The sequence below is a fragment of the Leptodactylus fuscus genome, chromosome 5 (genome assembly GCF_031893055.1).
Source record: "Leptodactylus fuscus isolate aLepFus1 chromosome 5, aLepFus1.hap2, whole genome shotgun sequence".
Lineage (NCBI taxonomy): Eukaryota > Metazoa > Chordata > Amphibia > Anura > Leptodactylidae > Leptodactylus > Leptodactylus fuscus.
The window spans coordinates 36,308,298-36,329,781 of NC_134269.1; the positions used below are offsets into that span (position 1 = coordinate 36,308,298).

Below are 21,484 nucleotides of genomic sequence, written 5' to 3' on the forward strand. Positions count from 1 at the left end.
ATGCCCAGGCCACAAGAAAATGGCCGCTTACAATACTGTATGATTATGTATAACAGATACCAGGGTCCTTTGCTTTTGAGAGTGTTAGCACATATACCAATGACAACACACTTCAGGAACATAGTTTATTGAATTATACAAGCAGAGACAAGATGAAGGCAGCATAAAATGCAATGAACATTCACAGTAAGAAAAAAATAAAATAAAATTCAGTGCTATAGCAAAATAGCTTTTCTCCCTGAGCCAGAAGTAGACACAATCTCACATAGACACGAATGCTCTCCAGCGGAGGTAACATAACCCAGGGTAGTGCAGGGGCATATAGATAGGATTTATGGATAGCTGGCAGGTCACAGGTTGACCACTCTGGATTATATTCTGTCTTGTAATGTACGATACATAGAAACATGTAACAGAGTGCATTGTTTCATAAGGCTTTGACCAAACAGACAATGGCTGACAAATGAGAAGAGTACAGCAGAGGAGTTCTCCCATCTTACTTACAGTGGATCTTATAGCTCGGAGGTAAACAATTATATTACCTATGATGCAACGATTCTGGAGCCTCTTAGAACGCTGCATATTGCTGTCCCTCTGTTATTCCTCCTGGAAACATATGAATTATGTGACAACTGGGTGTTACCACTAGGAGGAGGGGATGTCACCACACAGCTTGGCAGATAGTGTATGGGAACGGACTCTACAGATAAGGGAAATGCTAACACTCGGTTGTCAATTTAGCCATACGTTTCCAGGAGGAATAACAGATTAATGGCACAACATGCTCATAGGGAATACAACTAATTTCTAAAACAAACCTGTCAGGAGAGCGGACAGAGCTACCATACGGATTCAGGACATAACCATAACCCTGCACCTTGAAGAACAGCAGTATTTCATACATTGTACCTGTAGTGACCTATAGTCCTCCCTAGTAACCTGACGGTATGGTAGCATTATCAACCAACAGTGGCCGGGGGAAACTAAGAACCTGTGATAGTACTACATGTTCTTCTCACTCCTATGGCAGTACATGAGGTACCACCACAGCTAAGGCCACATTCACAGAGTCTCTGTGTTACACTTTTTTAGCAGTCCGCTTCTCCGTTGGGGTTTACTTCTCTAATGATTGATTTCCAGACGGATGTGTCTACCACATATACAATAAAAGAAGCGCACGGTTTAGTATTACATGCAAATATAGCTATTTTCTATTAAAATGAAGCAGGGCTACAGACTTGGCAGCACTAAGCCTCACCTTATGTGTACGTGCCTGGTGAGGGGGATCCTTTTTACCCCCTGTAAGTAAAACTAGGTGTCTAGGTGCATGATCATCTGTATAACCAGGATCAGACACACACAGACATATAAAAGCAGTGATCTCCAGCTCTATAGATGTTGGGGAACTACAACTCCCAGCACGTGATAAGTGGTAGATTCCCAACAGGCGGAGGACCACATATCAGAGAGTCTATTCTAGACCACTGGACAAGGTTACCCAATTGGCAAGTATTTTAGAGGTAGAATTGCATGATTTAATAAAGGGGTAATGTCATTTCAGCAAAAAAAAAAAGCATATTGTATTTCTAATGACATTTCTATATTAATCCCTCACAGTCTTCAAGATCTCTGCTTGCTGTCTAGGAAGCTTTAGGCTGCATTCACACTACGGAACGCCAGCGTGTATCACAGCCGTACTCGCCGGCGTTACAGCAGGGCTGCCGGACACTTCCCATTCATTTCTATGGGAGCCGGCATGCGAGCGCTCCCCATAGAAATGAATGGACTGCTTTTTTCCAGCCTTTTAAGCCTTTTCAGCAGGCAGACCAAGGGGTGCTAGCATCAAAAGTCGCCTCATTTAGAGACGTATGTGACAGAATATCGACAGCAGACTTGTCAAGCGTCCTCCCAGTGACTATAGATCAGTTTTGGTCATGTGATCATTACACGGGTGCACAGCTCGCCACAGTACAGGTATCAGAGCTGTGTGTCTAACATGACCATGACAGATATTATCCATAGGATGTAAGCCACGACGTCTCCAGTGGAATGACAACAAGCAGAGATCTTGAAAACGATAAGGACTTAATACAGAAAGTATGTTGGATAACAGTTCATTAAACATAAATTCACTAAAAACACAATTCTCCTTTACAGAAACCCATAAGTGAAAGACGCAACCTCTTAGGCCTCATTCACACAACTGCCTTTTTTCAGTGTACACCCATGGGTAATCCGTCTCCTCAGATCCCTCATAGACAGGAGCCTATTGAGAGATCCATGTAATTGGTTTGAGAATTTTTTTTTTTTCTCCTTCGCGTGACCAGATCCATAAAAGTCCATAGCGGGTAATACACCGCCAATGAATCCTGTTGTGTAAATGAGTACTGCACCCAAAAGGGTAAAAACAATGGGGGAAATTTATCAAACCTTTGTATGCAGTTTTACAAATGAAATAAACAAGGGGTGTAGCATGGAAGCCAGCCATATCAGATTACTGGCATATAATGCATGGAGATGGCGTCAGATATATTACGGGGCGTATCCTGTGGTGGAGCAGGGATGGGCAAGACCACCGTAATGTGCAAGTTCACATTGGTGAAGGAAAACTACAAAGTACAACTACTTTGGGGACATCAAAGTAGCCAAGATGAAATATGTGTGAGCTGAGAGGAGAAGGAGCCCCATTACCCGCAGCAGGCCTGTCTTCTCCCAGAGCAGTTTCATCGATAAATTTCTATTGGCAACAAAGTCACTTTTCCTCAGCCATTTAATGCATGAGGCCCAGTGTAGCTTGACGTTTATGAGCGCATGCTCATGATGTGGCAGCCGCCATTGATAACACGATTATACTGTATAATAGTGTGATCGTTGGCAGCCCTTTTCAGTCAGGGGCTACTGCTCCATAAGAGTGCACCCTATGCAAGTTCAGCAAAGCTATTCACCATAAGAGGCCAGGATTAAAGAGGATCTTATACCACCTCTACCAAGTCTAACTATTTGCATAGATGCTGTTCCAGTGATTCCGCTGCAGACGGAATTTTTTTGTAGCACGCGCCATTCCTGAGCAATTGGTGCCATTAGTCTCAGCACCCAATCACTAGGCTCTCTACTGTGAGGTGGGCAGTCCTAGGATCCAGTAGTAAGTACTGGGTGGTAAAAATAACAGAAAAGAGTAGTCAGGAACAGCTGAGAAAAAAAAAATTCCAAGACGGGAATTAGTAGAGCACCACCTAATGGAGGATGCAAAAAAGCTGGAGCTGATGGAGACGGTGAATGGTCCTCTTTAGGTTGAAGGTCCATGTGGCGTAAATATAAAAATGTAGCAGTTTACAGTCCCTGCAAATGGGATGGATTCTAGCGAATCCCATATACACATTACAGAAAAATACCTGCAACGGAAATGCTGCTATTTCCAAAACAGTGGAAATCGCAGCATCTCCTCTATACCTACAGAAACGCTGGTGGTTTCGCCTATAGGTATAATGGAACCAGAAAGTCTGCAGAGAAAACTTCTACAGACTTACTGCAACAAGCGATGTGGGGAAAAATGGCGATGCGTTTCCCCCGTAGTTTTTCCTGCAGCGCTTTTTCACTGCAGTCATCTATGTGTGGCCGTAGCCTTAGGCCAGTTGCAAACAACAGTGCTGCAACTTACCTGCCGTGAATTAAAAGCACGGGCGGCACATGGGGATGTTCCCAGTGTGTTACCCGCGCATGGGCTGTGCTTCCGCGGCTCCTTTCATTAGGAACCATGGGCGGAAAAATAGGACCTGTTCTATATTTTACGGCCCAGACTGTCAGCACGCACACAGGACTGTGAATTCATGGGTGTGTACGAGCCCATAGAAAGCGCACAGATCCACATCACGGTCATCTGCAAGGCGCATCAGTGTGGTTTTTTTTTTCGGGAGGAAAATATTGATGATTGACTGACTCAGGACACTAGGGCCCTCAGTAGTCCTAAGAACAAGGAGGCCACAGGTGCCCTTTAATGTTATGCAGGCAGTGGCTTATCTTTGTGGGAGGCTGTGCACACTACTGCAGTGCAGCCCTATTTCTAAGAAGGGGCCAATAAAGGGGGTGGCCACATTCTTAAAAAATATTGCTAAAAGCCATGTAACTGTATTGGGTCACATACATGTGTATATTGTATTGTGGGTCACCAGGGAGGGCTCAGGAGAGCGGTCACATAGGTAAATCACATGACCACCACCATACTGTGCCCTATGGAAGTGGCAACTGAGGCTTGAGGAGAATTCTATAGATAGGTGGTCTTCAGCTGAGGGATGGGTAACGTATGATACAAAGTACGCATGTATGTGATCCAGCACACAATTTTGTGGCTTTATTTTTTTTAATGCCTAATCCTTTAATTGTTTTAGTCCCGAAAATCCATTTTCAGGAACTACAATGAAGCTTATGTCTTCTACATACAGAATAAATATAGGCAGCAACTAAGATAATTTTGTGCCACAGCAAACGGTCACAGAATCTCTGGAATTTTGTTGCAAAATTTTTTTTTTTTTTTTTAAAAAAGCAGCAAATTTCTCTAGTTATAAGTCATAAGTAATACATCACAAGTCTGAAGGCAGCGTCGATATGTCTGAATTTGTCATATTACATAGGTTTATGTCGCTTGACGTGGCTGCATGGCACAATACCACAGTGATGTTTTACTGACTGACGGACTCAAACGTTGCAGCCAAGTGAAGCAAAAAACAATGGACAAACTGACCAGCTGGTGCAGCAAGGTCAAAGGTAATGGACGTCAATTTGTAGCTCTAGTCTAAGAATCCCTACAATCTGACACAATCCAAATTAAAAAATGAGAAGACGCTATATAAAAGGCATAAATTGTAAAATAATCTCTTCAAAGGGCTTTTAGACAAATCCATAATAGTGTTTGATAAGGTGAGCATATACGCCTATCCAAATACTATGTCATGGCATTAGAGTGGAATGGCCTGGTAGGGGGCAATAAGAAGGTCAGGAAGGATGTACAGTGATCTCTATGTGCTCACCCTATTAAATCTGTTATGAACTGGTTAAATCCCCTTAAAAAATAAAAATATTTATTAAAAATATTTCAACTTAAAGGGAGTCTGTCACCAGAACCCACTATATCAAGCGAGTGCTAGAGATGAGCGAGTAGTATTCGATCGAATACCTCCTCTGCATAGTTATAGGTGTAATCAGTCAATTACCAAGGGCTTAAACACAGTAAGAATTCGATGTGTTTAACCTCTTAGTAATCGACCGATTACACCTATAACTATGCAGGGGTGGAATTCAATCGAATACTACTTGGTCATCTCTAGCGAGCACAAGAGAGAGCGCCATAAGGGTCACCTGAATCAATCTTTTGGGCTGGTTAAGAATGCTGGGTTCTGATGACAGACTCTTTATATTGTCAACAACCTGATGTAAAATTAAAGGGGTCATCCCACAACCATACCGTATGTATCCACAGAAAATATAAGTAACTGATCCCTGGGGGTTTTCATGAAACCAACAGAGATAGCCAAGCACGGCCATCTTTGTCAGAACCATAGACTTCGAAAAGGATGACAACACATGGCACAATGGTTGTCCATTCACACGAAACCCCGTAAAATAGACATTTTATTACCAATCCTAGAGAGAAGTTGTGAGACAACCCCTTTAACAGATAATACACGTGTACTACCCTGTTTTCCCGAAAATAAGACAGTGTCTTATATTAAATTATTTTCCGAAATATATGACCTGTCTTATTTTCAGGGGATGTCTTATGCAGCGGCTGGAGCGGGGGGCAATCGGCAGTCAAGTCGGCGCTTCCTTAGCGGAGCGCCAGCATGACTGCATGCCGGTTTTAGGTGGTCCAGGAGGTGAAAGGGGGGTGTCTTATTTTCGGGGAAACAGGGTATATGTATAGAAATTCTATATGGTCAGAAAGTGGACTTGTTATTTTGGGGGGAAAAAAAATAAAAACCCACAACAGTACAGATACAATATACATTCTGCTTGTTCTTCAATAGTTCCTGTCACCTACATACGATAGAGGCAGCCATTATATGGGTGTAACCAGCAGTCACGTTGCACCTCATTGCGATTTACTGGCAACGTCATAGCACTATGGTCGCGATGCCAGTAGTAACCACACAGACAGGTTACCCGTGACAGCTGGTTTACCCCATAGCATGACAACCGCCACTGTGTGTAGGTGAAATGTAGGAATTCAGGCAGACATAAATATGAAAACTTCATGAATCTGTTACAGATAGAGAAGTCTTCAGTAGCAGCTTATAAAAGAACTAACCAGTGTTAAAAACCCAACAAGAGCGGAGTCTGCTACGTCTCTTGTCACATGCTGGAAGGATTCATATTCTGACCCATTCACAGAATGACTCTCCACCAGGGACGTTGTCTGCAAGTCTCTTCAGTGACTTAGATAGTAGCTCGTGGCCTCAGTAGAAATGCTTCCGGCTTCTTTCCTGCCACTTGTTGTACACAATGAGCAGTATGACACCGGCGAAGACCAGGCCGAGCAGCGAGAAGAAGATAATCAGGAAGAGAGCAAAACCGCTCATGGACTCAGCCGGATCATCCACTAGAAGGACAGCACACAAGGTGTAGGGTCATGTAATAAAGATACAGGGCACAGAAGAGAACGGAATAGCCGGCGACTTACCTCCTGGCAGCTTCATGTTGTCTACACTTGGAATGAAAACCTCCTTGTCCATCTTCTCCTCCGCAGGCGTGCGCTCCACGGTGATCTGGTAGACTTTCATAGAGATGATGTCATGGTTGTCTGTACAGATGATATTAAGGATTAAGGTATGAACAGGGTAGGCCACCTATTCCAAATCACGGACCACCTCCCGAAATGACTATTACAGAGGACCTTTCACCACCTCCAATTCTTTGTATTGTTCAATCGCAGCTCCACTGGTTCCGGCACAGTTAGAATTTATTTCTCTAGCCCCCATCATTCCCTAGAAGTAATTGCTGTTAGTTTCAGCAAAGTTATGCTGTCTAGGGTCAGGTGGGTGGTCCCTGTCTTTATGCTCCAGTCCCAGACCACCCACCTGACAGTAGTAAGCATTACAGTGCTGAAACTAACAGCAATGACTTCTAAGGAATGGTAGGGGCTAGGGAAATAAATTCCAACTGTGCCAGAATCAGTGCCGTTAAATTTGGTGAATGATCCTCTTTGGAGCTTTGAATAAAATATGAATAAAATTATAAGTTACATGAAAATGGGGCACCAAAGCTGAAGAACAGAGGCATATCTGGAAACTGTAGCATCACCTCTATAGGGTACTGCGATTGGGTTTATAAACAATTGCTGACAGACTCCTTTTACCCCCCTAATCCTACCAGAGAGATCTCCAGTAGCTGCAGAAGCCCCAAAGTAATAACCACGAGGCAGGCGAACACCAGGAACATCCAGGCAATCCTTCCATTCCTGCTTTCCATCAATGTCGATCATGACCTGCAAGTGATGTGGAAAAGGGAGACATAGGAGAGAAGTGAATATCAGATGAACTGGACGCCACAAATCAAGTTTACATGAAATGTCCCAAAAGGCTACTATGCATTGTTTGAAAGTACTTGACATGGTCTCCACTCCAAATATAACCTTTATTCTTCCTCCGTATCCTTCTCGGCACCTTTGCTGATCTCTGCTATTGTGACTGACATGACCTAGTTCTCTGTTTTCTGCATTATGTCCCTTTCACTTCCTGCTACCCCACATGACCACCAGTGTCGCCCTCTGCCAGCTCTAAATGTAGTACCTATCCCAAGTCAGTCTCCTTCCCTTCTAACTGCTATAAACATAATACCTCCTAATTTTCTAAGTCAGTCTTCTTCCCCTCCAACAACTATAAATATAATACTCCCCAAGTTATAAATCAGTCTCCTTCCCCTCTGGCAGCTGTAAACATAGTACCCAGTAAGTGCCTTTGCAGATATAGAACAATTGTATCTTGCTAACTAAAGCAGTGAACATGAATAGTATTTGCTATATCCGCACCCCCATACATGTGAAACCCCAAATTTATGTCTCTATCCCAATAGAGTTACACCGTATGCAACGTTTCCAGTGGTTTTATTTCAGGAGGCCATGGTGTGCTGCACATGTAGGCCTGGATTACAGCCGGTATAACACGAAGTAGCCTTGTCACTGTTTTCTTAGTCCAGCAACCCAGATAAGAATGCAGTGACTGAAAACTGTGCATATACTGGGCAGGGTATGGATCCAGGAGATGAAAGCAAAGGGGCATAATCTTACCGTCAGCCTGCGCTTTACATAGCGGATGACAAGAAAAGAGTCGTGGTTGAGATTCCTAACCATGGCTGTGCATCCCCCGAGCTCAGTGGGGCGGCCATCCCGGGTGTGATCGTATGCCAGCGATCCATTGCTCACCATTGCCGACACATAAGGGAATATACGCTGGTAAAAAGAGAAGGAGAGAAGGATGATGACTTTTATACAACCAGTGAAGGCAGTAGCCACATCCCAGGTTATCAAACCCATCCACAGAGACACCGGTGTAACATGGACCCAAAAATGACACATTACCTATCTATCTCCTCAGTAAACGGAATGACCAACTAATACAGAGCACGCTCCTCACCATCATATACAGAGGAGGACAACTAATACAGAGCACACTCCTCACCATCATATACAGAGGAGGACAACTAATACAGAGCACACTCTTCACCATCATATACAGAGGAGGACAACTAATACAGAGCATGCTCCTCACCATCATATACAGAGGAGGACAACTAATACAGAGCATGCTCCTCACCATCATATACAGAGGAGGACAACTAATACAGAGCACGCTCCTCACCATCGTATACAGAGGAGGACAACTAATACAGAGCATGCTCCTCACCATCATATACAGAGGAGGACAACTAATACAGAGCATGCTCCTCACCATCATATACAGAGGAGGACAACTAATACAGAGCACGCTCCTCACCATCATATACAGAGGAGGACAACTAATACAGAGCATGCTCCTCACCATCATATACAGAGGAGGACAACTAATACAGAGCACGCTCCTCACCATCGTATACAGAGGAGGACAACTAATACAGAGCACGCTCCTCACCATCATATACAGAGCAGGACAACTAATACAGAGCATGCTCCTCACTATCATATACAGAGGAGGACAACTAATACAGAGCATGCTCCTCACTATCATATACAGAGGAGGACAACTAATACAGAGCATGCTCCTCACCATCATATACAGAGGAGGACAACTAATACAGAGCACGCTCCTCACCATCATATACAGAGGAGGACAACTAATACAGAGCATGCTCCTCACCATCATATACAGAGGAGGACAACTAATACAGAGCACGCTCCTCACCATCGTATACAGAGGACGACAACTAATACAGAGCACGCTCCTCACTATCATATACAGAGGAGGACAACTAATACAGAGCATGCTCCTCACTATCATATACAGAGGAGGACAACTAATACAGAGCATGCTCCTCACCATCATATACAGAGGAGGACAACTAATACAGAGCACGCTCCTCACCATCATATACAGAGGAGGGCAACCAATATAGAGCACGCTCCTCACCATCATATACAGAGGAGGGCAACTAATACAGAGAGCACGCTCCTCACCATCATATACAGAGGACAACTAATACAGAGCATGCTCCTCACCATCATATACAGAGGAGGACAACTAATACAGAGCACGCTCCTCACCATTGTATACAGAGGAGGACAACTAATACAGAGCACGCTCCTCACCATCATATACAGAGGAGGACAACTAATACAGAGCACACTCTTCACCATGACATACAGAGGAGGACAACTAATACAGAGCACGCTCCTCACCATCATATACAGAGGAGGACAACTAATACAGAGCACACTCTTCACCATGACATACAGAGGAGGACAACTAATACAGAGCACGCTCCTCACCATCATATACAGAGGAGGACAACTAATACAGAGCACGCTCCTCACCATCGTATACAGAGGAGGACAACTAATACAGAGCACGCTCCTCACCATCATATACAGAGGAGGACAACTAATACAGAGAGCATGCTCCTCACTATCATATACAGAGGAGGACAACTAATACAGAGCACGCTCCTCACCATCATATACAGAGGAGGACAACTAATACAGAGCACGCTCCTCACCATCATATACAGAGGAGGACAACCAATATAGAGAGCACGCTCCTCACCATCATACACAGAGGACAACTAATACAGAGCACGCTCCTCACCATCATATACAGAGGAGGACAACTAATACAGAGCACGCTCCTCACCATCATATACAGAGGAGGACAACTAATACAGAGCACACTCTTCACCATCATATACAGAGGAGGCCAACTAATACAGAGCACGCTCCTCACCATCGTATACAGAGGAGGACAACTAATACAGAGAGCATGCTCCTCACTATCATATACAGAGGAGGACAACTAATACAGAGCACGCTCCTCACTATCATATACAGAGGAGGACAACTAATACAGAGCATGCTCCTCACTATCATATACAGAGGAGGACAACTAATACAGAGCAAGCTCCTTACCATCATATACAGAGGAGGACAACTAATACAGAGCACGCTCCTCACCATCATATACAGAGGAGGACAACCAATATAGAGAGCACGCTCCTCACCATCATACACAGAGGACAACTAATACAGAGCACGCTCCTCACCATCATATACAGAGGAGGACAACTAATACAGAGCAAGCTCCTTACCATCATATACAGAGGAGGACAACTAATACAGAGCACGCTCCTCACCATCATATACAGAGGAGGACAACCAATATAGAGAGCACGCTCCTCACCATCATACACAGAGGACAACTAATACAGAGCACGCTCCTCACCATCATATACAGAGGAGGACAACTAATACAGAGCACGCTCCTCACCATCATATACAGAGGAGGACAACTAATACAGAGCACACTCTTCACCATCATATACAGAGGAGGCCAACTAATACAGAGCACGCTCCTCACCATCATATACAGAGGAGGACAACCAATATAGAGAGCACGCTCCTCACCATCATACACAGAGGACAACTAATACAGAGCACGCTCCTCACCATCATATACAGAGGAGGACAACTAATACAGAGAGCACGCTCCTCACCATCATATACAGAGGAGGACAACTAATACAGAGCACGCTCCTCACCGTCATATACAGAGGAGGACAACCAATATAGAGCATGCTCCTCACCATCATATACAGAGGAGGACAACTAATACAGAGCATGCTCCTCACCATCATATACAGAGGAGGACAACTAATACAGAGCACGCTCCTCACCATGACATACATTGGAGGACAACTAATATTGACCATACTTATAGACCTAGTGTGCACACTAATCCCCCAAACACTCCTCTGGCCTTGTTTATTTCTGGGAATGAAAGGAGGGGCGATTCATCGAAGGGCAGGAACCCAAGAGGTCTAGCAGTAACTATTTCGTGGAGATCCTCGCAGTAATCTAGTTCCTGGCTGCTTCCTGAACTGTGCAATACTTTGCAGTAACCCTGAAGAACATATGGCTATTGTCCTGAGCAGTAAGCCATAGCTCATGATCACTTCACAATGAGTTGGGTTTAGGAGCGAGAGCTCATCTTAGCTAGCAGCTCAAGGAGCCTTGTACAAGCACTAAAGACTGGAAATTAATCCATGCAGAAGACTAACAGAAGGGAAATGACTGTATAAGACGGATTATTTTCTGTACAGCTCATTCACCAACAATTCAAGTATGTGCGAGATTTGCCCTGAATGTCAGCCTGCACACAATGTATTACCTATCCAGTGCACGGGCCTGTATATGGTAGATAGACAATTTATGTTTATGGCTGCAATACCAGTATAACATGTGGGAAAGACAGGGAACAGGAAGCAGACAGTGGCAGGAAATAGAAAGTGACGGCAGAAAATGTGAAGCCATGCATCTAGCACAAGGGTAGGACAGGCGGCTAAGAAATCAATAAGGATCAAATAACTGCATCCAGATAGAACAAGCAATGCAAGTGTATTACTGGAGGAATATTATATACCTGATTCCCTGCTGAGTACCTTTTCTTCTGAGACGGCCGTCCAAGAAGCAGAGGAGAAAGCACAGGCAACAACACACAAACATTGGATCTTAGTAACATACCGGGAACAGCAGCGTCAGTATACAGCAGAGGAAAGGAGGCCAGAAATTTGTGTTATTGTTCTCCGTTATCTGCCAGAGCTGGGGAAGGAGCTATTCTACCGGATGGTCACGTGACCGCACCTTATTACACACCAGAATGATATACACACACATTACAGTGTGCAAAACAGTAGGCTAGGCTTTACACTGTTGGTTAGGTCTCACATAGAGGTACTGTATATACTCGAATATAAGCCAGGTTTTTCAGCACAGTTTTTGTGCTGAAAAAGCCCCCCCGGCTTATACTCAAGTCAAGCAAAAACATTATCATTATTATTATTTTTTGGGGGGTCTATGACCAGCCGCAATATTAATGTATAGAATTTCCCATAAAATAGTGAAAAACAAAAGAAGCTTTAAAAAAATAAAGTAAATAAGAGTTCTAAATCCCTCCTTTCCCTAGAATACATATAAAAGTAGAAAGTTACTGTGACACACATACACATTAGGTATCCCTGTGTCTGACAGTGCCCGGTCTACTGAATATAGGGGATCTGCAGTGCTCCTGTTCTGTCGGGAAGGGGTTAATAGGAACACTGCAGATCCCCTATATTCAGCAAGGCTGAATTCCAAGTGTGTGTGTGTGTGTGGGGGGGGGGGGGGTAGAAGACAGTCTTCAAGCTCAGGGTGGGGGCAGATAGACAAACAAAACACCCCCTCCGCTTTCCCAGCACCAGCAACTACTGCACCCAAAAACTCCAGCCAATTTCATTTTTGAAATTTTCCAGTAGCTGCTGTATTTCCCCCCCTCAGCTTATACTCGAGTCAATAAGTTTTCCCAGTTTTTTGTGGTAAAATTAGGGGCCTCGGCTTATACTCGAGTATATAATCCCTGCCATTACTGTTAAAGGGATTCTATCATTAAAATCCCATTTTTTTTCTCGATCACACGTAGGAATAGCTTTAAGAAAGGCTATTCTTCTCCTACCTTTAGATGTCTTCTCTGTGCCTCCGAAATTCTGGTTTTCGTCTGTATGCAAATGAGTTCTCTAACAGCACTGGGGGCGGGCCTGAGCGCTCAAACAGCACTGGGGGCGTCCACTATGCTGCGAGAGAACTCACCAGCGCCGCCGCTATCTTTTTCAGGAACGGGTCTTCTTCGCGTCTCCTTCCAAAGCTGGGTTCAAACTTCTAGATCTCAGAGAGAGCAGACTGCGCATGCCCACAGGCTACAAGAAAATGGCCGCTTACACAGCTTACTTTGTAAGTGGCCATTTTTCTTGTGGCCACAGGCATGCGCAGTCTGCTCTCTCCGAAGCCTAGAAGTTTGAACCCAGCTCCAGAAGAAGACACGAAGAAGACGCGTTCCTGAAAAAGATAGAGGCGGTGCTGGTGAGTTCTCTCGCAGCATAGTGGACGCCCCCAGTGCTGTTTGAGCGCTGGGGCCCGCCCCCAGTGCTGTGAGAGAACTCATTTGCATAAGACAAAAACCGTGATTTCTACTGAACGGCGGCACAGAGAAGACATCTACGTGTAATCGAGAAAAAACGTGATTTTAATGATAGAATCCCTTTAAAAGGATAGAATAAGGTTAGTCCATTATGGCTAAAAATGGGAAAGCCCATCTGCACGCTGCAGTCAATAGTCACCGGGTTTACTGAAACAGACAAGCTGGCCGTGCTATACCATTTCCTTTACTCACATTCACTTCAATGGGAAAAACTGAAATAGTGCAGCAATGCCCACCTTGGCATACCGCCATAAAGGGCACAGATGGGAATTGGATTTTCTATAGAACAATCCATGATGCGACAAATTTATTAGGAGACATACACTTAATAAATTTGATGCATTTCAGTGTAAAACACCAGTCTATCCACAAGATAGTTCATCAATAAGGGACAGATGGGGGTTTGACACCTGGGACCTCTGCTGATCAGCTGTTTGAAGGGGTCACGGTACTCATATAAGTTCTGTGACCTATTCACAGTGTACAATGCAGCCGTGTGATGTAACTACAAACTCATCTCATTGAATAAACCTCTGGTGCTGTGATGGTAACAATGATGCTTGGACATCCTGGCATGCGACCTCCAATCATAAGGACACACTAGTAAGAATGGAGGTCCCATGACATAAACATTAGATAGTCATTGGTGATAGTTCCTTCTTGGACTCCACCCTACCCCCACATACACATGCATACTCATCTCAGCTGAGTTTGCATGTGCACTCAATGTGGGAGGAATAAGTTACTTAGGTCACCTTTGAAGGTTGCTTATCTCCAGTGACAAGAAAGGAATGTGCATGATGAAATCCAACATGGTTTTTATATTTGATCACTTCCCCAGGGTCTCTGCTTACTATACGGTAGGGTCTGAAGAGCCCCCACTATATAATAACAGCAGTTTTGGTTCAGACGTGTTGGGTCCAAATTAATCTGCACTTAGAACCTCACAAATATTGTAATAACTGAACAAAATCACATCGGTTATCCAAGTTGATATTTGGTTTCGGTTATTATTCTATTAATTGCAACTTTTAGTCTCAATCTAGTCTGTCAATCTTCCCATAGCAGCCCCAGGGCAAGCAGGAATCAGATGAAGAGAAAAACGAAAACATGGCGTATCAAGTACCTTAGAGCCATACTTACTTCATGCTGCTTCTCCTCATTCGGGTATGTGTCCACAAACACTCCAAGACCTACAAAATTATCTTTACTTCCAAAGACAGAACCTGGAACATCAGATGAGTAAGAATCATGTTACTAAAGGACAGGAGCAAGAACGACATATAAAAATAGGAAGACAACTTCTAACCTTCTTGCATTCGATCCTTAGTGAACCATAGGGAAAAGCCATCTCCATTTAGGTTTTTCTTGCCCTGTCCATGGATTTTAAAATGAACTTGTAGCTCCCAATCCCGTAGGTAACAGGGCTGGAAGAAGAATGTATGGTGTGTTATTAATACAGAAGGACGTACACCCTAAGATGAGGCATACATACATATAGAAACAATAACAATATGAATCTATATCTACTACAGATCCAGAATTTCATTATGTGGCCGCATCCACAATTCTGCAGGTAACCCACAGCACTGCTGTACTGAGCCGGGGTTGGCTTGACATTGACCAGGCCAGGAGGAGCCTGAAGATAGTGGACCAGAAATGAAAGCCATTGACTATATGACTAGTAAAACTAAAAAGGCAAATCAGAAATCATAAAGCAAATTCTCCCTCCTTACCATACGGTTCCACAAAGCCCCCCGTTTGCTCTGTAAATCTGGGGTCAGGCGGACGTATTGAGGAGTAACCAGCACATTGCCCATTATGTCCCATAGAGATGAAGAAGAAGAGCCAACACCTGAAAAAAAAAAAAGATATATTGTTTCAATGACAACATGAGGATGTCCGGAATTAGGATCTCTACCTAGTAAGAGATCACCTCCAAAGATGAAGTCTCATATGAGATGTCATTTCTATTTTGATATTTTTTACCATTTTCGTCCATATTATATCATTATATATAGCCATAAGCAAATATGCTTCAGAATTGTTATATTATATAAAAATTTTACATGTATTTTTGCCCTGGGGAAGAAACCAGAGGCTAAAACTGAAGTACCTGCCGTGGGTCAGTACATGGTTTAGCCTCATTCAATGAGGCTACTCAGGGTTTCCTGTGGTTTCAGTGTTATGTGCAGCTTATCGGGGTCCTCTAGGATCCAGCCGTTCATGCACTTCCCAATCCCTGGCAGATCACATGACCGCGGGGCCAGAAGTGGAGCTGCATGATGGCGGCTCCCACAGCTCTGTACACATTTCTCATTGAACGCTGAAGGCAAGGACAGTAACAAACCATCCATGCTCGGAGGCCTTTTATCTTGGCGGTCCCCATTATAGTCCACTTGTAACCGCTTTTTAAGTTACAGTTCAGTTACAGCGCCACTCATGTTCAGGGGCTGTGTGGGGTACTGCAGCTCAGCCACGTTCATGTGAAGAAGACTCGGCCTCAAAAGAAGATACCGCTGCCCATAGACAAAAAGTTTGCTTTTTCAACTAAGGGATCGTTCACATCTGCGCCCGGTCTCCGTTCTGCAGGTTTCAGTTTCCTGCACAAAACAGAGGCAGGAGACGGAAACCTGCAGGACTCTTTCATACCCATTCATTTGAATGGGTTTGAAAGATGTCTGGCCGTGAGTGGCGGTGAGCGTTTTATGCTCTCTGCCGCAAAACTGTTTGTTTTTTTTTTAAATCGGACACAGAGTCGGACATGCAGTATTCTGTGTCTGATTTAAAAAAAAACGGTTTTGCGGCGGAGAGCATAAAACACTCACCGGTGCTCATGGCCGGACCCGCTCTGACAGCTTACCATCTTCTGCATGCAGAAGACGGAAAGCTGAGAACGGAGACCCGAACGCTAGTGTGACTTAGCGTTACTTAAAGCGCCGTCTCCTGAACACAATCCCCGTCCTTACAGGACAAGTGTATCATCATAAATTCCAACTTTGTATTTTAAAACTTCACCATTAAAAGTTAATTTTTAACAAAGAATAGTTTGGTGCTGGACTCCGGCCTTTGACAATATTGCAATCCTAGGGGCAACACGGTGGCTCAGTGGTTAGCACTGCAGCCTTGCAGCACTGGGTTCGGATCCCGCCAGGAACAACATCTGCAAGGAGTTTGTATGTTCTCCCTGTGTTTGTGTGGATTTCCTCCCATTCTACAAAGACATACTGATAGGGAAAAAATGTACATTGTGATCCCAATATTGCAATCCTGTCCTTACACCCTATTAGGATATATGAACATTACACAGAGAGCTGCACCTTCCAAGACCCCCCTTTAAGAACCAGCAAATAAGAGTCACTCTATGATCAGTTCCCATTTTTGCAGACTCCAGTAGTCCTTGTATCTTCACCTGGCAGCACCTTGTGACACAAGAAGGAGAAGGCCTGGCCGACCGCAGCAACCCTCAGGACCATCAGCAGTTACCAGAGGCAGGACGTCCATGACAGAAGATCAATACCTCAAGGACCCAGTGATGAACATTACAATGCCCTTCATACCGCCATGCCCTGTTGTATGATGGGAACCTCAATTTGCGCAACCTCTATGACAAGTACAGAGAAGCGCCTGCTGCCCCCTTAAAATTTTAGATAAAAAAAAAGTAACAAGGGGCTTGAGATACAGCGCTCGGCCATTTTGCTACACTGACAATGGGAAGTACAGCTAAAAGCAAAGAAGGAATTGAAAAAACACAATCTTGCGTCTGAGGTGTTGTCACACTAAGGTCACCTGTCCATTGATCTGATCTGACAGAGGAGCAGAACAATAGACAGACAGACCGTGGAATCTATGAAATCGTGAAATACGTGTACTGCAGATCTGCATGGCAGAGAACAGAGAGAAGTGATGTGTTATTATTATTATTATGTGACCTCTCACATCTGACATGGATCTGTGCAGAACTCCTCAGGACACCATCCTTAAGGTGACAGACCCTTACAGCAATGCTTTGTAGTGTGACATATAGCCGTTGCGTTTATTACCGCCAGTGATATGAGTCTGTGTGTGAACACTGGCCAGTTCTGAGCGGCGGTTTGTGGCCTCTGATAACCTTTGCCCTGCTCAGCCCTCCATACACCTCACAGTCACATGTCCGCTGCTGCCTCTCGGCACTTCCGCTCCTGCCAGTGCTATACGATCAGCCAGCCGTATTGTTCCCGATGCCCTCTCCGGTCTGCTCACTTACCCTGATAGGGCTTGGTGAGTGAGTGCTCCCTCTTCAGGTACTCTTCGGTCTGGTCAGCGGTCACAGCACACAGCCACACGGCCAGCAGCTGTATAATGCCGGTCCACACTACCACTGATCCAGCACTAATCCCGACACTCCGTTTCCCAGCGCCCGCCATCTTGCTACTCTCCGCTCTGACAGTGACTCAGCCAATCAGAAAGCAGGGAGCAGGAGGGGTGAGCGGACGCGTCCAGAGCGTGGCAGCCAATGGGAGGAGAGATGGGCGAGGCGTTGTAAATGCCGCAGTCTGATTGGTTGATTAACTGTGCGCTTGGTTACCTGGGTTACGGGGACTAGTTTACTGTCGGTGGTCACTGGGGAGCTGCAGAGAGTGCGAGGACCTTGTTATGGGGGATGACGTCTATCCTTAGGGACAGACCACAGGACCTTGTTATGGGGGATAACGTCTATCCTTAGGGAGAGACCACGGGACCTTGTTATGGGGGATGACGTCTATCCTTAGGGAGAGACCACGGGACCTTGTTATGGGGGATGACGTCTATCCTTAGGGAGAGACCACGGGACCTTATTATGGGGGTAACGTCTATCCTTAGGGAGAGACCACGGGACCTTGTTATGGGGGATAACGTCTATCCTTAGGGAGAGACCACGGGACCTTGTTATGGGGGATAACGTCTATCCTTAGGGAGAGACCACGGGACCTTGTTATGGGGATAACGTCTATCCTTAGGGAGAGACCACGGGACCTTGTTATGGGGGATAACGTCTATCCATAGGGAGAGACCACGGGACCTTGTTATGGGGGATAACGTCTATCCTTAGGGAGAGACCACGGGACCTTGTTATGGGGGATAACGTCTATCCTTAGGGAGAGACCACGGGACCTTGTTATGGGGGTAACGTCTATCCTTAGGGAGAGACCACGGGACCTTGTTATGGGGGTAACGTCTATCCTTAGGGAGAGACCACGGGACCTTGTTATGGGGGTAACGTCTATCCTTAGGGAGAGACCACGGGACCTTGTTATGGGGGTAACGTCTATCCTTAGGGAGAGACCACGGGACCTTGTTATGGGGGTAACGTCTATCCTTAGGGAGAGACCACGGGACCTTGTTATGGGGGTAACGTCTATCCTTAGGGAGAGACCACGGGACCTTGTTATGGGGGTAACGTCTATCCTTAGGGACAGACCACGGGACCTTATGGGGATAACGTCTATCCTTAGGGACAGACCACAGGACCTTATTATGGGGATAACGTCTATCCTTAGGGAGAGACCACAGGACCTTATTATGGGGGATAACGTCTACCTTATTATGGGGATAACGTCTATCCTTAGGGACAGACCACGGGACCTTATTATGGGGGATAACGTCTATCCTTAGGGAGAGACCACGGGACCTTATTATGGGGATGACGTCTATCCTTAGGGAGAGACCACGGGACCTTATTATGGGGGTAACGTCTATCCTTAGGGAGAGACCACGGGACCTTGTTATGGGGGATAACGTCTATCCTTAGGGAGAGACCACGGGACCTTGTTATGGGGGATAACGTCTATCCTTAGGGAGAGACCACGGGACCTTGTTATGGGGGATAACGTCTATCCTTAGGGAGAGACCACGGGACCTTGTTATGGGGGATAACGTCTATCCTTAGGGAGAGACCACGGGACCTTGTTATGGGGATAACGTCTATCCTTAGGGAGAGACCACGGGACCTTGTTATGGGGGATAACGTCTATCCATAGGGAGAGACCACGGGACCTTGTTATGGGGGATAACGTCTATCCTTAGGGAGAGACCACGGGACCTTGTTATGGGGGATAACGTCTATCCTTAGGGAGAGACCACGGGACCTTGTTATGGGGGTAACGTCTATCCTTAGGGAGAGACCACGGGACCTTGTTATGGGGGTAACGTCTATCCTTAGGGAGAGACCACGGGACCTTGTTATGGGGGTAACGTCTATCCTTAGGGAGAGACCACGGGACCTTGTTATGGGGGTAACGTCTATCCTTAGGGAGAGACCACGGGACCTTGTTATGGGGGTAACGTCTATCCTTAGGGAGAGACCACGGGACCTTGTTATGGGGGTAACGTCTATCCTTAGGGAGAGACCACGGGACCTTGTTATGGGGGATAACGTCTATCCTTAGGGACAGACCACGGGACCTTATGGGGATAACGTCTATCCTTAGGGACAGACCACAGGACCTTATTATGGGGATAACGTCTATCCTTAGGGAGAGACCACAGGACCTTATTATGGGGGATAACGTCTACCTTATTATGGGGATAACGTCTATCCTTAGGGACAGACCACGGGACCTTATTATGGGGGATAACGTCTATCCTTAGGGAGAGACCACGGGACCTTATTATGGGGATAACGTCTATCCTTAGGGAGAGACCACGGGACCTTGTTATGGGGGATAACGTCTATCCTTAGGGAGAGACCACGGGACCTTGTTATGGGGATAACGTCTATCCTTAGGGAGAGACCACGGGACCTTGTTATGGGGGATAACGTCTATCCTTAGGGAGAGACCACGGGACCTTGTTATGGGGGATAACGTCTATCCTTAGGGAGAGACCACGGGACCTTGTTATGGGGGATAACGTCTATCCTTAGGGAGAGACCACGGGACCTTGTTATGGGGGATAACGTCTATCCTTAGGGAGAGACCACGGGACCTTGTTATGGGGGTAACGTCTATCCTTAGGGAGAGACCACGGGACCTTGTTATGGGGGTAACGTCTATCCTTAGGGAGAGACCACGGGACCTTGTTATGGGGGTAACGTCTATCCTTAGGGAGAGACCACGGGACCTTGTTATGGGGGATAACGTCTATCTTTAGGGACAGACCACGGGACCTTATTATGGGGATAACGTCTATCCTTAGGGAGAGACCACGGGACCTTATTATGGGGGATAACGTCTATCCTTAGGGAGAGACCACGGGACCTTGTTATGGGGGATAACGTCTATCCTTAGGGAGAGACCACGGGACCTTATGGGGATAACGTCTATCCTTAGGGAGAGACCACGGGACCTTGTTATGGGGGTAACGTCTATCCTTAGGGAGAGACCACGGGACCTTGTTATGGGGTAACGTCTATCCTTAGGGAGAGACCACGGGACCTTGTTATGGGGATAACGTCTATCCTTAGGGAGAGACCACGGGACCTTGTTATGGGGGATAACGTCTATCCTTAGGGAGAGACCACAGGACCTTATGGGGATAACGTCTATCTTTAGGGACAGACCACAGGACCTTATTATGGGGATAACGTCTATCCTTAGGGAGAGACCACGGGACCTTGTTATGGGGGATAACGTCTATCCTTAGGGAGAGACCACAGGACCTTATGGGGATAACGTCTATCCTTAGGGACAGACCACAGGACCTTATTATGGGGATAACGTCTATCCTTAGGGAGAGACCACAGGACCTTATTATGGGGATAACGTCTATCCTTAGGGACAGACCACGGGACCTTATTATGGGGATAACGTCTATCCTTA

At 45.5% G+C, this 21,484-nt stretch overlaps 1 protein-coding gene across 3 annotated transcripts; it reads right to left on the bottom strand.

Annotated features, from left to right (window-relative positions):
- Positions 1–117: 117 nt before the first annotated feature.
- Positions 118–18,123, bottom strand: LMAN2L (lectin, mannose binding 2 like). Of its 3 annotated transcripts, none has more exons than XM_075272904.1 (9): positions 17,953–18,123; positions 15,443–15,561; positions 15,016–15,133; positions 14,850–14,932; positions 12,117–12,140; positions 8,279–8,440; positions 7,363–7,477; positions 6,674–6,793; positions 118–6,592 (listed from the first exon to the last, which is right to left on the bottom strand). In XM_075272904.1, the coding sequence occupies exons 1-9, from the start codon at positions 18,110–18,112 to the stop codon at positions 6,450–6,452; spliced, it is 1,044 nt and encodes a 347-aa protein (XP_075129005.1). In that variant the 5' UTR covers positions 18,113–18,123; the 3' UTR covers positions 118–6,449. The 3 variants fall into 3 exon arrangements, with proteins under 3 accessions (XP_075129005.1, XP_075129004.1, XP_075129006.1); XM_075272903.1 differs by having other exon boundaries at positions 12,117–12,143; XM_075272905.1 differs by lacking the exon at positions 12,117–12,140.
- Positions 18,124–21,484: the final 3,361 nt, after the last annotated feature.

What these genes read in the sequence shown, in the direction of transcription:
- LMAN2L (XM_075272903.1), bottom strand. Translation starts at nt 18,112, where the DNA reads ATGGCGGGCGCTGGGAAACGGAGTGTCGGGATTAGTGCTGGATCAGTG. An exon ending in ACTCACCAAGCCCTATCAGG is followed by an intron (nt 15,562 to 17,952) that starts GTAAGTGAGCAG and finishes TTTTTTTTTCAG; the next exon opens with GTGTTGGCTCTTCTTCTTCA. An exon ending in TAAGGATCGAATGCAAGAAG is followed by an intron (nt 14,933 to 15,015) that starts GTTAGAAGTTGT and finishes CTGATGTTCCAG; the next exon opens with GTTCTGTCTTTGGAAGTAAA.